This window comes from Colius striatus, chromosome 11 (genome assembly GCF_028858725.1).
Source record: "Colius striatus isolate bColStr4 chromosome 11, bColStr4.1.hap1, whole genome shotgun sequence".
Lineage (NCBI taxonomy): Eukaryota > Metazoa > Chordata > Aves > Coliiformes > Coliidae > Colius > Colius striatus.
Genome location: NC_084769.1, coordinates 5,080,589 through 5,099,348, shown reverse-complemented (window position 1 = coordinate 5,099,348; position 18,760 = coordinate 5,080,589). Strand labels below are relative to the sequence as shown.

Sequence of the window (18,760 nt, the reverse complement as noted above, 5' to 3'; positions counted from 1 at the left end):
GTAAGGTATATGGATGCTCAATCATGTGGTGAGGCAGAAGGCTAAAGGACAAGCGCCTTCAGTATCCGCACAGTCTGTAGATATCAGTGTGACCTACAAAACAGAGGGTGTTAGGCTCAGAAAAATATCACTTACAAAGTGTGTGCAAGCAATTTTAAGAAAGGAAAAGTCCATCTATAACATTTGACTACCTCTTAATCTTTCAGGAATGATTATAATAATAAAGTTTAGGGGCAAAAAAAGAAATCACTGTCACACACTTTGGTGTGCATTTGCTCCAGAAATAGATGAATTCCCACAGTAGTATATATGAGAACAACCATTTCCACTTCCCACTGGTTAATACTTAAGCAGCAATTAGAGTTACATGTGCCTTTATGCTAATTTTTCTGATCGTTTAGTACAGCCACTGTATCTGTGCCTGAATAGATTTGTGTAATAGATCTGATGATCTTCAAATCTGAGGCAGGATTTTTATAGGTCAGTCTCCATTTGCAACATTTTGACTGTTTGAGCTGGGAAGAGAGTGACCCTTTGTATACTGACATTGGAACATGTTAAGGTCTTTTTTTCAGAGCATTGAAAATAGTTTGCAAATTAACTCCTATGGTAATGTGTGATAAATTACGAAAGGAATGATAATTGAGGTGGATTTATCTTCCATCCACCACAACCTGCTTTATCAAACACACATACTTAAACATGCAAGAAGACACAACTAAATTTTTTACAAACCAGCATGATGCAGTATGCCATCTTGCCTCTCCCTTTCTGATTATATGTGCACTTGTATCTCATTTTTCATCTGACGACTTTTTATTTGATGACTTTCCTTCCAGAAAAAGAGGTGACTATATAAAATGCAGTGCACTGCAAAATTAATTTGTTTTTGCATGTGGAAACATGTAGAGTCCAGTAGATTTGTTCTTCCTATAAGACAAAATACTGTGTACTCATTTTATAAGTCTATAGTCACTGAATCTAGGTGGGGATGAACTGAGATATATTGACTAATGGACTAGTTTTTGTAATGGCACCTGTTATAGAGATATATGGTATGTGTCAGGAGGTTGGGACATCCTTTTTTTCGATGGTATCTAGCAACAGGACAAGGGGTGATGGGATGAAGCTGGAACACAAAAAGTTCCATTTAAACATAAGAAAAAACTATTTCACTGTGAGGGTGAGGGAGCCCTGGCACAGGCTGCCCAGAGGGGTTGTGGAGGCTCCTTCCTTAAAGGTCTTCAAGACCCACCTGGACACATTCCTGTGTGACCTGATCTAGGGGAACCTGCTTCTTCAGGGGGATTGGACTGGATGATCTCTAAAGGTCCCTTCCAACCCTCACAATTCTATGCTTCTATGATAGACAGGCCCTTTTCACTGTGAAAAACAGCCAAATGGGAAACGACATAAAAAATCTTCCTGGTAATAAACTTCCTCCCAGATACTGTGTTGCTGAGGGGTATCCTGCAAACAACACAGTGATGTACCAAAATGATTCTTTAACTCTCTCCTGGAGTTCTCAAAATTCTTTAGAGTTCAGAACTCAGTGCACAGGAATGATTTCAAGAATCTTCCTTTGTCTTTAAGAGCTAAAGGTTGTGCTGTTATAGGTAGATTGTTAAGATCATGCAGCTGTTAGTAGCAGTGTGGGAACAGTGTCAATAACTACTTGTGGGGTTTTGAGGTGGGTTTTTTTGTGTGGGGGTGTTTTACTTTTTGGGTTTTTTTTAATCCTGTGATTTGCTTTCAAGAAACTGATGATAAACTTTTCACACTATTAATGAGCTAAACCATGTTGAGTGGCATCTCATTCAGTGATACTAAACTTAGAAAAATTAGCAATATTTGGCAAAATTTTAGTAAACAAAGAAACATTTTCCTAGAGCCTTAAAGAGTTTTTTGAAGTGGTCCATGCCTGTTGATTTCAATCATAAAGAAACCTTGAGTTGTTGTGGAAATTACAAAAGTTTCCAAAAGGCCAATCATCATGGCAATGCTCACAAAGAAATAATGCCATTTCTTGGAAAATTTTATTGGCAGATTAATCCAACAGAGTATTGAGTTAAATAATGAAACATTTTTGTTTAATTACAATAAACTAGAAGTTAGGAATGTTGTCAGTGTCAGCTGTCATAAATGAATAAGAAACATTAGAAGTTAGGAATGTTTTCAATGTCAATCATCATAAATGAATAAAAAACATATTACAAAACCCATAGCAAAATGACATCATTTTTTTGATGCATGTCTTATTGAGAAAGGCAGCCATATTTGTGAAGTGTGCTGAAAGTTTGTAAGTCACTTGACTTAATAGTACATGACATCCTGATTAAATATTAGCTATGTGCTGTATCAGTGAAGCACACATTAAATGGATTAAGAACTGATTAATTTACACATTTTGGAAAGTAGTCCCTGGGGAATCATCATCAACTGGGTGAATTTTTAGAGTTGTTCTCCAGGGACTAGTACTAAGCTTGACACTTATCCATGATATGGAAGTAAATAGAACAGTAGTAATAACGTTTTAAAATAACGCAAGGATTGATGGACTGGCAAATAGGTCTGAGTCAAGGCACTTGTGGAGAGTGATCTGGATTATTTAATGGCTGAAAGTGCATTTTAATTTATCCAAATATATGTATATATGGGAAATGCAGGCCATGCTGTTCCCATAACTAGGAGCTGTATGCTGAGATTTTACTGCAAAATGTAGCTCCTATGGGTGTTTCACTCTCAAAAATCTTGAGCTGACTCTTGTGAGTGCTAATGAAGAAGGTAATGATAAACGTTGATGTCAGTCAGTGGCACTGATGAAATGGAAACTAGAATAGTGGTACTAAAATAACAAAGATTATGCAATGAAGAGGCAAAGAAACCCAAACAGTGGAAGGTTAGGAAAATTGTTTTGCCAGTTAAGGACCTATAGACCTCAGTGTGTTTAAATTATCTGAAAGAAATTGAGAAGTAATTGATTTCCTACTTACCTACATTAAGGGACAACACTGGGCACCAAATGATTCTTTAATGTAGCAGAAAAAGGCAATACAAGATGAAACGTCTGGAAGTTGGAAGCGCCCCAAAACGCAATGAGAATTACAGTACATTTTGCAAAGACTAGTTGGAAACTACCAAGAGAGTTAGTAAATTCATCTTTTTTTCATGCCTTCAAATAAAAAATGGATCACTTCCAGTGAGATATCAAACAGAAATTTCCTAGGCTAAGTCCAGCATAGTTGGGATAAATTATTTATATAAACGTTTCTCTAAACAGTGTCATCTTGGTTCTTCATCCACATCAACTGGTGGGGAAGCAAAAAGACCTGGTGGCAGGTTTTATTTTAAAGACTTCTTTGGACTGGGGATGCAAGAAGAAGAAACCCAGCACACAAATCAAATAATTTGATAAACCCTTTTCCCCTCCATTAAATGATGTGTATTTGTGACTTTACTGACAGTGTGGTTGGATATGTATGTACAGCATGGTCTATATTCCCTGAAACACGTGGTTAAAGTTCTGTTTTCCTGTACCACCAAAGCTTCTAGCAAGATTTGACTCATTTGTTTTCTTGAGGTGCTGTTTTTTGTGGCGAGGAGGGTGTTAAAGGTATATTTTAAACTTTAATAAGGTCAACAACTTCTCTGACAATTCACCTAGAGAAAGTATCATCTTCATACACTGCCCATGATGTTTTGGATGGTACCTTGGCTTGTTTTGTTGAAGGTCACCTACCATACGTAAGGTAGACAACCTCTCTGTCAGAATAAAATGAGGACAATCGGAGTAGGGGCAATTTCCACTCTGTCTAGACACTTCAGAAGTTTCAAACAGCATCATCCCATTTCTTCATTTCTTTATCTGCTGTATTAACTTTATGTGATTTTTTCTGTCAGTGTAATGCCACAACAGTAAAACCAGGAGATTCAATATACTTGCATCAGAAAAATGCACTTCCCTCTCCTCCATGTTCTCTTTGGCACATGGAACAATTTGTGGAGTGAACACAAAAGGGAGTGTCACAGTATTTGAAATGTTTATCTGTGAAAGAAAATAGTGAAATATTACTTTAGCAATATGGGCAGTAACGTGTTGCAATTGTTCTTTGCCAAGATGCAAATGGATGACACTGTCTTCTTTTTTGTTTCATTTTTTAACCTGTGTGATAAAGAATCAAATCAAGAACCCCAGACCCCAATACAAATTTGAACTTATTTTGGTATTTAAAAAACCCTCTCGGAATCCTGACCTTTGCATTATAGTACTCTGACTGTGTCAGCAGGTTTGGAAAAAGTGCTGGGATAATAATTTTGAGTGAGAAGGCAGCAAATTGCAAGTGGAGAGTCCCAAAGCTGAGTAACAGTATTAACAATCACTGACTGTCCTACCTGGTTTGCTGCAAGGTTGTGATTAAATGTAAAACTGAGAAATCTCGAAGGAGAGAAGCTGAACTTTGAAATATTTTCATTCTTGTCAAAGAAGAATATTGTGATGTCAAATAGAAAAGGAAGCAGTCGTCCTGCTAGTTGACCTTTGTAAAATCATGCATTTGCTTTAAAAGCTCCTTGAAGTACACCAGTTATTATTGTGATTACATTATTTCTTTTATGTCAGTGCTTATAGTGGTACCTGGGAAAATCTGTTTGAAAATTTTAATCCATTCCTTCTTCTGCTGCATATGATCTTTGTTCCTCCTCTGAACAATGTTAATAAGCAATACTGATGTTTTTTGGTGATTACAGATCACGATGATATGAGAGACAAATATGAGCCCAAAGGACTGGGAAAAGAAGGATTCACAAGCTCACTCAGGTTATTAGTGCGAAGCGAAGGGGGAGCAGGTGGCAAGTTAGATGGCCATCTAGATTTTATCAATCTGACAGGTATCCAAGTGGTTCTGTATTACAGTCTCTAATTTTGATCTCTGAATAGGTTTTAATAAGATTTAGCTATGGGGTTTTCAGCCGTGACCTGTATTAGAAGATGTTCCTTCCAATTGCATTAAAAATGTACTTTGTGAAAATTCCTGCACTGCCAATAACAAAGGACTTTCCCGTGTAAAAGCCAGTGCTTTACCTCTGTGTTGTCAATCTTTTACCTAAGGAGGTCATCTTAGTGGGTTTTTTTTCCCCATCAGGTTAAGGAAGCTGAACTAACCTTGGAAGTCAGAGCAAGATAGTTTTTATGCAGATTCTTTGTTTTTTGTCACTGGATGCTCACAGTGACTTTTTTGGCTTCTCTTCCTTATAAATCTAATTTCATTCTGGAGCCAGGACTTTTTCGGCACTGCTCCTGTTCAACTTGGACACAACAATTTGACAATATGTCCAGACCAAAACAGATCAAGTAGTCACACATGACTGACTTGGTGGAGCATGCTCAAAGACAAGACTGATGTCTCTGCACAGCAAACAATTCTCTAGGGTAGGGACGGCATGCTCAAATCCAGTCACCCCAGAGTAAACACTAAGTTAGACACAGCTTAAATGTGCCTTGGAGCACAGGCTTCCACTGCTGACAACATGAGAGCCTCAAGCCAGGCTGCAGATCCAGCCATGCCATAGCTTTTATGTCCCTTTTCGACCTGTTAGCAAGTGTCTGTAATTGTTACAGCAGTATGGGGTGCACTCAACAAGGGGAAGGGGGAGAAAAAAAAGAGCAAAACAATAGTTTTCTGAGTGTTTCATGGGTATTTGCAACTCATTTTATTGATTTTTCTGCGTGTGTTTGTAAGTGTGATAGTTGGTTCATCAGAGTGTTGGCATAGAGGAGAAGTCCTGGAAGACTCCATTGGAATTATTCTCCATGGCAGGGATCTCTCTGATTTTCCTCCTCTTCCTCCTTCTTTTAAAAGTTTCTATAGTCTGTAATTTTTCTAATGACTCCTATACAGTGTACAAAGGACAACTAAAGAACTCTGAATAGTCTGTAAAAATACCAGGGGATTTATACACACATATGAGGTTATTAAAATAATTTAAATTAAAATGTTAATGAAATATATTGTTTCAGAACAGTTAACAAAAAGCAGCTTATTTAAAGTAATGAAGTCGTTATTACTATGTGTTGATTTGCTGTTAAATTACATTTGGGAAGAAAATGAAAATATAATTTTAGTGTTGCTGCTTGGTCATAAAATGTCAAAAAGAGAAGCTTTTCTTCTTTACTAATTTTTGTGGAAAGAATCCCTTGTTACTAAGTAGACTCTTCTCAGTTATTGTTTCAAAAGGCAATGCCACAAACAAGGATCTTCGTTAAAATTCCTTTTTTTGCTATTACCTTTAGTGTTGCTATTGTTTACTGTGAAATATCTTCTCCACTACAGTATAAATGGAATGTGCATTGATGTTAAACAATCTTAGACAGGTCTGGGTTTGATTCACACTGGTTTTGGTATGATCTGCTGTCAATTTTTATACACTCTGGCCCCTGAGGGATATGAAGTGCCCAAGGTAGTTTTAAACTAAGCTGAGTATGGGAAGCTTGCTAGCCTGGGAAAAAGGCTGTGCTCTGGTTCATGTAGCCACAGCTATGCTGCTCTGATGCTTGAGTCAGTTTGTTTCAAGCTAGCCCAGGTGTCCCTCCACTGCCATTGACAATGTACATTCTTACACAAGAATCCTTGCAGTCTAGTTTTGCTATCGTTCCTTTTGGCTTTATGATTTTTTTTCCTCTTCAGTGTATTTCCCCCCCACACTGCCTTTTGCATTTTTGGCACATATATGTCCACAGGTGTTATTAAGTGTAGGGTAGCATGTGGTGTCCATGCTTCAGTGCTATCGCAGAGGAAGGACTTCCTACAGGAAAAAAAATGATCACTTTCAGTATTTTGCAGGCTGCCCATCTAAGTCCATCATTGCCTGGCATCTACACACTAAGGGCAAGGATCCAGCGAACTTGTGAGTGGGCACCATGCCATCTGAACAGATGGGCATGGAAGTAGGCAGCCAGTAGACCATGTATGTGCATCAACTGTGGGTGTTGAGGGCAAGATTCCCAGTGGAGAATGTCCAAACAGCTGTCTGGCCTGAGCCAACATGCCTACGACCAAGCAAAAGTGCCATCCCTAAATCCTGCTGAGTTGGATTAACCTTCAAAAATAAAAATTGCTTCTGCAGTAGCATAAGGTGAGTTTTTGGCTTGTTTAAATCAAAAAGAAAGAATTAGGTAGGCAAGGTGAAGAGATGCACTAATGTAGAGTCCACTAGAGCGGACTGAGCATTTGTTTAGGAATATTAACAATATTCTATACAAGGGTATTTATACTGCATACAGTAACTGATGACTTGCAGGAGTGTGACTTCAATGTTAATCACGCTCTTTCTGTTAATCTGCTCCTTTCAGGAGAGACCGAGCATTTGAGTGTGTTTTGATTGTAGTGTATGTGCTTCTGTAAAGGCAATTCTTTTGGATATTTTTGCATTTACTTACTAAGTTTTAATGTTTTATTTCTCTGTTTTTTTTGAACTTACCCTTTACCCTGAGAATGCTATTCCAAGGTGCAGTTTCAGGTTAGAGTTGCTGACATAGTTTGCTGTTATAGCTGAATTGTTACATTTATTATCTTTATTTCTCTAATATCCAAAGGGAACACGTAAAAATAATCTATCATTACTCTCTGTATTAAGTTTGACTTTCACTTTTCATAGATGTAACATCAAGGAACACATTTTTGCATGTAGATGTCAGAGGCAAAGAACAGTAAAATACTGATACCTATTGCATTTTTATTTCTGCTGTTCTTACTCTATCATTGGTGCACTGCTCATCTGTGATTTTACCAGAGCACCTGCAGTACTTAAGATTAATATATTCTAATATCATGGTGAACCAAAAGTAACGACTGCATGATGAATATAAAAATGTGAATTGGAAATTTATCCATATATTTTATTATATAATACACATTTCTATGTATGGCTAAGTGAATATTGACCCAGTGTGCATGTTTCTGTAGTTTGTTATATATTGCAGACTACAAGAGAGAAGGCTAGGACAAATATAAAAAAAAGTCTCACATTAAATGTTCTTGCCCTGAATCAATGATTATTTTATTTAGTAAAGCATGTCAAAGATTTGAGAGCAGGTTACAGTTTGATTTCCAGTTGGAAATACAGAGGATTAGAGGCAAGGCAGCTGTTGGTCCTTTTGTGATAGTTTGATCCCCAGGTACAAACACCTGAGCATCCTGCAGTCAAATTTATAGCAGGCTTAGGATGTCTTGAACTCATATGGATGGTAAGAACCTTTTGTAGTTGTCTCTTTTTCTACATATGGTTTTGGCAGATCATTTCCTCCTGAAAAGGCTGAAAACGAAGCCAACTACATCAGCTGGGACTCCCTCAAAGCAAGGATCATTTGGACAAATTTCAAAGCCCATTTGAGTAGCCAGAGAGGAACAAAAAGGGATCCCATTCTGGTGAAAATCTGCTTCTGGGAAACATCACACTCTTAATGGAGAAAAAGTACCTAATGCCTGACATAGGTTTATCCTTGGAGTTAAAATATTCATCCAAACAGGATTCCTCAAATTTTGGTCACTGCCCCAACAGTTTTAGGGAAGGAAGTGGCACAGGTTCAAAGAGCTCATGCTTTTTAATCAGACTCATTTTTATTCTCTTATCACAGAGAAGGAGTTCATCTTAACACTGGCTGAAATTTAGAGTCTGAAAAATTATTTTGCTCTTGTTTCATGAATGAAACGTCTGAATAAACTGAGATACTCTGTAGTAAAAGTGCTGTGATGCTTGTCTACAGCAAGTTCTGAAGCCAGGGAGCACGCCCATGTGATTAAATTGCCTTGATATAAAATATCTACCTTCACAGACTTGAATAAGAAGGAGGGCCCTCACACTGTGGGAAAGGTCTATAAGATTCTGATTTATAAGGGAACAAAAGGTCAAGGGAAGCTAAACCATTATCATTATTTTCACAGGCTCTAGAGATCTGAACTGAGTGTAGAGGGCAGTGTGCTCAAAGGGAGACAAGTAGAGGGAATGCAACACAATCCTGCTTTTTTATTTCCCCTCCCCACTGACTTCAGTCTGCAGATTGTGCTGAGAGTATGTCATATGTAAGAAAGTCAAGCCTGTAAGGACTGTGAAGTGGTTTTCTTATTAAATGATGCATAGAGAGATTATCTGGTCTGTAGCCAGAACACAAAAACTCCATCCATGCAGGTTCCTATTCCCAAGGAAAGTGTTTGGTCACCTGTGTAGTAATGAGCTTTTGAGAGTCTGGGAATGAGGAAGATGAAGAGCAATTGTAGGTTGGTGGGGGCAGGACTGAAACTGCACTTTCTGCCTCTGTCTCCTTGCAAGTTTTAGGGGAAAAATAGAGCAGGACATTCTAATATGTTATACTGCTTTGTTTTCACTACTTTTATTTTTCCTGAAGAAATCTCTTTTTGGACAAGTAAGGAGGAAAAAAACCTACCTCATGGTTCTAACATAACCTTCTGGAAGATGTGTTAGGAGCACTCCAGGGCAAGCCAGGAGCACTGATGGCCATGGCTGCAGGCAAGCAGCCTACTGGGACACAGGAGCTGTGGCAGGGGCTCACTGGGGTCTTCTGCTGAGCTGTTGTACAGCTCTAATGCACCAAGAGTATCTACAGCAATAGGACAGGGTAGAGAAGGGAATTGCTCAATTCTTGACAGTGGACCAAAAATCCTTGTTGTCTGAGACGAGGTGCATCTCTGAGTGGGAAGCCCCATGGGATTTTCTCAGTGCCTCTCACAACAGAAGAGAAATCATGCCATAGCAGAGCTGTTGCCAAATAACTTCTGTAGATAGTGATGGACTTGCCATACTGCTCAAGACTGAGTCATTAAAACAAAACAAATCACTTTGAGCACAGCAGTGAGTGAAATGTTACAGGGTTTTCCTTTCTCTTGCCATTGTCTAGGTGTCTTTCAAGGGATGAGGCCATTAAGAAATGGCGCAATACATTTTTGTTAAGTGTCTATATCTAAGCAATTATAAGCTGTGACTGTATAGGAGTGTCTGGGAATGGAATGACCATGGACAAGTCAGGTATCACCCTGCCTTCTTGGATGAGGGAATGGTTTTCACAAAAGTTTATGTGACTGGTTTGTACTTTTATTACAAACTTTGAAGCCATCACGAGGAAGAATAGAGTGTTCTGGCTCTAATCCAGGCAAACACTTAAGCCCACTGCAAGAGTGCTTTGCTGGACCAGGTCCAGAGTGAAGCAACATACAGTAGCATGGGTTCAACAGTAGGGGCTTTCTCTCTTTTTTTTTTTTTTTGAGTGTTTATAAAGGAATCTCCACATACATGATTATGGCATAGATGGGATGAAATAGTAGTTAGAACCCTATAAAGAAAGGTCAAATTGTGAGCACCGTAGTAAATGTTTTTTTGGTTGAAATCTAACAAAACTTCCACGAGAACCTTCTCCTTAATGGAGAAGTACAGTGACTGCTGGAGAAAGCAGAAGATAGATGTCATCTCAGGGTTTCTTATCCAAAGCAGTACTCTGATACACCAGGTACTGCTTGTTTGAACAAACTATGTGTCGTGGGTTTGTGTGGAGCTACTTTTTGCTTGGTAACAAGGGGCTGGTCCCTGTAAGCAGTTCTCAAAACTTCCCCTGGCTCTGAGATAAACCCACCTCCAGCCCCACCAGGTCAATCTGGCACCTCTGCCAACGTTATTTAAGGTGGGAAATCGGCAGTGATACAAGATGGGGGCGACTGGGCCAACCACATAGAGGAGGAGGGAGGAGTGCTAGACTGGAGACCACTTTTCAGCCTGTGGCGAGAAAGGAACTATTTCCCTGCACCCATGGAGGGCAATGGCAGGGCTGAGAACCACCAGCAGCTCTGAGTGCGCCCAGATGGGTAGGAGTCTGTGTGAGGAGGCGGCCATGGCGCGGGCCATGCTGGAGAGCCTGCAGGCCCCAGAGACCTGCACATGACGTGGAGACGAGCTGCAGCCCCCAGGACATCAGAGCCGTGCAGGGCTGCCTGGTGTGTGAGGAACTCATGGTGGAGCAGGGAGAACCATTGAGGAGTCTACCTGCCCTAAGGTGAGACAAACAGCAGGAGACACTGGGAAAGGACTGACTGAAACCCCCCTGAGCTGTTCAGTGGAGGAGGAGATAAAGACAACAGAATCGGGGCCCTGAGCCCAGGAAGAGGGCAGAGGTAGGAGGAAGGTGGTCTGAACGGGCTGATTGTTGTCTTCATCATTGTGCCATTCTGTGTTGTTTTCCGTTATGTTTTTGATTAAATGAATTTTTGTGTTCTTCCCCAAGTCAAGTAGTTTTATCTGTTTTGCCTGGGATCATAAGTGGTGAGTTAGCCTTCCTCATCCTTATGGGGTTCAAAAGGCCCTCAGTACTTTTCCCTGTCCCATTGGGAGGGGGAGGAGTGAATGAGTGTCTGATCATGATCATTTGTTCCTGGATGGGTCGAAATCACGACACTATGGTTTTCCATAGTTTGTGGGTAAATAAACTGTGTGAATTACTTGAAAATCTTGGAAACCACTTAGAAATATCTTACAATTGTCTTAACTATTTAAGGGTACAAGTGAATTGAGAATGATGTTTGAGGAAGTAATTTTCTGTGCCTTGCACTAGAGCAGCCCATCTGGGCCTTTTGAGAGGTACTAGTTGTTTTTGCTAGGTTTGAAAAAAAAAAGATGTATGCTGCTGTGCTTGTTAATATGAGTTAGTCATGATGAATTCCCCAAAACAGGAGAATTTAAAGAACAGGAACACAAAGAGATATGAAATTAAACATCAGGTTACTGTATTATACTTCATCAATGTTAAAGCAGCAGTTGTCAGATGGTTGTCCCTTCACACTGGGATACCAGGCATATGTAATGGAGGCTTTGTCTTTGTAGAAAGGATGATGACGGATTAGTGCTTAGATGCTGGAATAACTCTGGTAGGAGATTGATACCCTTTAGCTAAGGGAAGCGGGGGCAGCTGCTGAGGCTGAATTTAACAAAACCAGACTTGCCCACAGACTTGCAAGCGCTTGCAGAGTGGATTTTTAATGCTGCAGGTGACATTGTTGCTGACTGAAGAACGTTCATCAAATCAGAAAACTGCTGATAAGCTGCCTTTCCCAAAAAGGGATCTCACGAACTTCTCCTGTAATTCTCTGCCTTTCATCATACCCTGGGAGGTGAGGTAGAGGACTTGTGACAGATATTATTTCGGTTTCTCTTCAGTTTATTAGAATAGTCGAGTGGAGTTATAGAGGGAGAAAAAATATATCTCAAAACATCTTCATGGTCTATCTGTTAAAAACTCACTGAAAGAATGGAAATAATTGAGCCCACACTTCCCTATGCTTATTTGGGTATACTACTAAAAATTGTGAGTATACTGGAATATGAAAATATTGACTACTGCACCCAGGTTCTGCTAAGAACATTTTTACATTGAACTGAGCATATCGTGAAGGAAGTGATATAGTTAACTCCTTAAGCAGTATTTGCAAAACATACTGAAAGCCAGATTTATATAAAACCTGATAGAAATTTTTAAAGTAATTCTCAAAGAATACATTGCCTCTATTGCTGCTGAGTTTTTTTTCAAACTATTTTGACTCTTTTTTTTTTTTTTTTTTAAGTTTTATTTCAAAACCAAAAGGCTGCTAGAAATGAGTAAGAACCTTGTTGAAGCTTCCATTAATTCCATTTGCAAGCCAAATATTTGGAGTATTTTTCCAGATCTTGATCTTGGCTAACATAACTGTGGATTATGGTTGTATTTCTGACTTTAGAACTTCAGGATTTTCTTGAATGAGATCAGTTTGTGGCCTTGAAAGGACCAATATAATTTCTCTCATTTTTGCCCTATATGAGAAACACCTTTTTGCTGAAAGGTATCACATTAAATAATCAGGCAAGAGACCTGTTCTTTCTCCTTTTAAACATGTAGTTTTTCTTAACATTTCTGCTTTGTAGACAGCAAAGAGATTTTTAAAGCATATAATATAATCCATAAGTGGAGTTTATTTTTTTCTTCCTCTCTTTTTTTTTTATTTCCTGGAGATCTTGCTATTGTCTTTTTTTTTTTTTTTACATTGCCACTAATAATTTACTAGAAAAGCAGCATTTTTTCCTGTCTCCTTTCTTCATCTGGTTATAGATGGATTCAGTGCCTCTGATATATTCTTTTTAGCATCTATCAAGTGTAGAGCATTTCTTTCGCTAGTGCCCTGATTGCTGAACCAAAGACCAGATGGAAAGCTCTGATCGGTGCTGTACACTTCAGAAAGTTGCATATAGGGCCCCCAACAGACACATTGGATTCCTGGAGAGAGCAGCTGAATGTTAAAACAGACACTGTGCAGTGGTGGAGTGTCTTGTTATTTAATTTGGATGACTGAAGTGTATATATTAGAATGTATTGCTGGGCAATATGAGCTGTTGTATGTTAAAGAATAATTAGAATGGGGGATCTGGGTAAGAAAGACTTACTGTGATCTAGACCTGAATAGTTTAGTTATATGTCTTGAACACTGTAGAACCTTCAGAGTGGTTGAACAGTAAAGATAAAGAAAAAGATAAATGGAATTAATTTATTTTGAATTTATATACATGCCTCTGACTGCATTAATATTAACTTCCATCCAAAATCTAAATAGAAAGACTGTAATCTTAGAAGTTCTCTCAATAGCATCAGCAAATCATTCTTGTTTATCCTACATGCTAATAAAATAGGAACATGACACTCCTGAAAACAAGATTGCAAAACACAGAAAATGTGGTCTGACATTTTTTTTCTCCCCAAAGGAGGGACTGCCACTAACTAAAGTATTTCTTATGAAAGCTCGATTGCTTAAGATGCAGAATATTAAGAGAGAAAAACACTTTAGGACACAGCCATGTCACCAGCTGTTACTCACCCTTAATGAAATTGTTAAGTGATATTCTTCATAAATAGGTCAGAGAAAGTTTTGAATTGAGAAGAATGTTTTATCTCTTTCTTTGAAATGTTTGTATTAAATTTAGAACTGGTAATTCATTAAGCTCATTAGCTCTGACTGGGAGAGTAGAGCAATATCTAGGATATAGATTTCAAGGCTTAAAAATGTTACTGCTTACAAATAAACATGAAAGCAGTGTGTAGAGAAAAAATGTGGGATCATAATATGTTTAACTGTTTTTTGAGCGTGGCCCTCTGGATTAATTAAGAACATTTTCTATATTCAGACACTTGAATATAAACAGAATACATTATGACTTTTGGTTAACTGAGAATGCATTAAGATAAATACAGTGGAAACTAGTTGAGACTATATTTTTGTTGTCTGCTTTTTGGCTTCAGTTAAAAGAGGAAATAATCACTGAATTTTACAGGATCCTAACTCCAAATTATATTGTCGTTGATTGACATTGAATTTAAACAGTGAAAGTTTTTGGTGTGTGATATATATACGCACACTTCAGGGTGAAATGTTCTTTGTTGCAGATTTGTAAGGAAGTAAAATGCTGTTGGGCTCTGCCAAACACTGATTTGTGATGAAATTTTTATTTAGTCTTAGTAACTTCTTGTATAATACAATAATTTTACAGAGTTAAGTCACAGATGATTATACTGGCTTCCTCCTAGAAAAGAGGGAATTGGAGGAAATCGAGGACTCAGTACTTGGGCACAATCGTAGAGTGAGAGTCCAATATTGATGTAACCTTGCAGTAATAGAGGTTTTAGAAATAGCCTTTAAAGCAGTTAAAATATACCAGATACATTATGTGTTTGTTCCTAATTATTTTCTAGTTTCTTTATTGACTTGCTATGTGGCCTTGAGGTTACAATTGCCATCTTTCCCATAAAATGGGATTAAGAGCACCTAACCAACTAAGCAATTTTTGAGAATCCTGATGAAGAAGTAATGTTTTTAAATTGTTATTATCAGTAGGTTAATTTTTAGGTAAATTTGCCAATGTAGTATCACAAGAACACGTTTATACCAGAGATGCTTGGAGTTGAGTAGCTGTGCATTTCAAATAGACAGGGCTCAAAGGAATACTGGGTTTTACAGAAGTACAGTACTGAAAGAAACCAGATTAGAAACCAAGTTTCCAAAACTCCTTCCAATGCATGCTGTCCATTTTTACCTGTGTGTATTTGAATTATCTCTGAATTTAAAGCCTTGATGTTCTCTTTCTTTTTTTCTTTAGGTAAATCGTCATAGAAGAAATCATTCCCAACATAACTTAACACTTGCAGACATCATTAGTCCACAGGACCACACGGTAAGGAGCTGCACTATAGAGCTGATAAATCACTCTTGTTGCTTTCAATGTTTATAACGTGTTACACAAGCTTTAGTAAAGAATAAACTCAAGAGGCTTTGGATGCCTTGAGGTATGAGGGTGTTTGAGGGATTTTGAGGGTTAATCAATAAAAAGAATAACTTTAGAAGATAGAAAGCAATTTATATAGTTTGACTTTGCTGTTAATATGGTTGCTCTAGACTGAAGTTTCATCAGTATTAACACTTGGTATAAAGGAATGTGACCATGTCTTTGTCCTGTCTTTGCCAGTATGAGGGTGTTTTTAATATTACTATCAGTGTTTCTAAGTAAAAGTCATCAGGAAATTTGACAACATTTTCCTTCACATTAAAAGAATCTAGGGGGAAAGAAATCAAAGAAATATTGGTATCAGTGACGCTTTTACCGGCACACTCTTTTCAGAATTATGTAGATTCAGAAGCTTTAAATTCTTCTAATTAAGAAAGTTAAAGAACCTATATGTCATACAGTGATAATTATCTTTCCTTTTAGTTTCTGATATTGTTTACTCATGAGAGTATTTTAGTAGTAGTATTATTTGGAAACTCGAATATTTACTCATGACTACTCGTGTTTAATATTCTTCTAAAAAGCAAAATGAAAAAAAACCCCAAGCACAATAATTCCATTTTCTTACTTCTATACTAAATCTTCAGGGCATTTAGGGTCATTTTCGGAACCTTCCATATGTTGCAAAGGTGCAGAAAGGGCAGCAGCTTAACAACAAATGATATTTATGGAGAAAGAAACAATGGTGTATATCATTAGGACAGACTTTACATTCTTTTTAATCTGAAATCATCCATTTGCAGAAGTATTCTAAGCTGATCCCGAGCTGTGTTGGAAATAGTTTCTTGAAGAGTAGAACAGAGAAGGGAATGCTGACAGATGTTAAAGTAGGGGAACATAGCACCCTAGTATTTAAAAATATTGGGGTCATCCTAGAAATCCTTTTATCTGCTTTTGTGGTAAAGTTGTTTTGCAATTCCACAAATGCCCTTCACACTAGTTACAGAGGAAATTGGGCACATTATCAATTAATGAAGACCATGCTAATTGTTTTTTTAAACACAGTATTTGTACTTATTCAATTAAACAATAAATATGAAGGTTATTTTGCTTACCACTGAGAGGTCTGATATTAACTGGAGATCTTGTATTTTTGAGCTGTTTAATTTTGAGCTGTTTAGTTAAAAACAAATGGTGGATTTTTATTCCCAACATTTGATAGTGGATTGATATTGTAGCTCAAGACAAGGAAAATATGACTGAGAAGCAACATTTTCATCTGGAAACACATCCAATTTTTAATTTCCCAAATTGTGAGATTAGAGGTGATTCTGATGTTGAAAATCACATTTCTCTTTAGGTTTTGATTGGTTACTATAACAGTTTAGGAAGGGTGGATGGTAAACTTTGGAAGCAGGAGATTTTTGGGTCTCATTCAGAGAAGCAATCAACAGCTTGAATGGTTAGCCAATGCTCCTCCCAATTTCTGTTTCCAGATGGGTAGAAATATTAAAAAGCATAACCTTTCTCATGTTATTTGTCATCTCTGTCTCTGGCCAAGCACCAGAAGCTTTACACTATAAAAATGAAGGGTTAGAAAGGGGAGAAAAATATTAGAAGATGCAAAGTAAATCTGATTTTAAAAAAATACATATATAAAAAAATGAAAAGGTAGGTGGAGATGGGGATTAAGTCTTACTTTAGCTCTAATAATTCACCCATCCATCACTAGATAAATAGTGACATGACTGCACAATAATCCCTACATACTTTCTCTCTGGCTTTTCTATGGCAATGATATGCATGACAGGAATTTACATGAGATAAGTACAAGTTATAGAGAATGCCCACACTAATCCTCATGTATACCCATCTGAGAATGTAGGTCTGTAGACAATGATTTATGTGACAAACCTTTTCATAGTTACAAGCAGGTATGTACATAAAATATATTTTGTTATGTACTGTATGCTAGAAACAGACTAAATCTGTGGAAGTAATTAAACCTATTACACTGTTAGTATCGTGATGTTTTGTGTAATCAAGGTAACATATCTTATTTAAAAATCCTTATCCTGCATGTTAACACATTTTCTTGCTATTTAATACCTTTGCAGACAGCAAAAATCTATTGAAACTGTTACAAAATTATCTTGTGACACAACTTCTTATAAAGACCTTGTAGAGTTTCTAATATCCAAGTCAGGCATTGAGTCAGTAGGTTTGAAAGGAAAAACAGGCTTTTCAAATCACAGGGGTTTTGCCTTTTTTCCAGTAGTAACACAGATGGGGCATCCTTACCTAGCTAGATCTGATGAGATGGAAGGTCAATAGGTCTGTCTGAAGACCAGTCATGTTGTTTTGTTTGCTTGCTTTTGAGTTTTAAAATATACATTTACCTAGAGAAAAAGAGATTTTTTTACCTCAATTGTCACAGATATCGCAGATATACAAGGGATGTTTCAGCAGATCATAGAAAACCTAAAGTCTGCGAGGGCTTAAGAAAAGTGTGTTCAAGGATGTGAAGGAGCACAAATTAAGAGGGAGAAATGAAATCAAAATGGCAAGCCTGAGACTTGCTTCAAATAAGGCAAAACTCAAGGGCAACATTGGTACTCTACAACCAGGCATTGCAGCCTCGTGCATACAGGCAGTCTTTTGCCTGTTCTGACACCACAGAAAAGGGACCAAGTTTCAATGGTAGCAAGAGCAGAGTATGGGATCCACAAAGATGGTAACAAGTTTCTCATATGACATTCTGTTTTGTATAGGTAAACAGCTAAGAGCTTTGTCTTTTTGGGTGTGTTTTGGAAAACACTCAGCCCAGCTGTGTTTTCCTTTGTTTATAATTCCTGTTTAAGCTTTTATGTCAAGAATTGAGAGAAACACTCAGTTTGGTTTTCTGCACCATACTATGAGATCATTTAATTCATCTGGAAACTCAAAGACAAGCTCTCCCTGCACATGAATGCACTCACTCTAGTGAAATATGGCCTTTTGAGAGTGATGAGTGGTGAAGACCTCAATACTAGATCTCATCCAAGGTGAAGTGGGATGTGTTTTAGCCTCTTGCATGAGCCTTGATTTGGTGTCATCTCAAAGCAAATCGTGGCATCCATGATGACAATGTAACTTCTCCTGTTATATTTAATGTTACTTAATGTTTCTGTGACATTGGTTAACCCTAAACATGGCTGTCTTATATTCTAAAGAATTTAAAAGCTTGTAGAGAAATATGGTCTATCCCTCATAGCTATCAGCAAAACTCAATATATGAAATGTCTTGACATAACTTACTTGCAATATATTTTCAATTAATTTATTTATTACTTATAGGTAAAAACTTTATGCATCAACACAAGTTTCTTCTAACTCAAAGGGAGTGTTACTGGGGGTTATTTTCAAGATTAACTCTGTGTACTAATTTAGATGTTGTTTGCAGTTTTCAAATGGATTGTAT

The 18,760-nt window shown here is 37.6% G+C and overlaps 1 protein-coding gene across 3 annotated transcripts in view; it reads left to right on the top strand.

Annotated features, from left to right (window-relative positions):
• The window catches only part of ARHGAP15 (Rho GTPase activating protein 15), a 329,153-nt gene that overhangs the window by 33,489 nt on the left and 276,904 nt on the right, over nt 1-18,760 (top strand). For all 3 annotated transcript variants that reach the window (XM_062004816.1, XM_062004817.1, XM_062004818.1), the window contains exon 3: nt 15,175-15,249. In XM_062004816.1, coding sequence (XP_061860800.1) covers nt 15,175-15,249 — 75 coding nt within the window. The remainder of the gene's footprint in view (nt 1-15,174; nt 15,250-18,760) is intronic.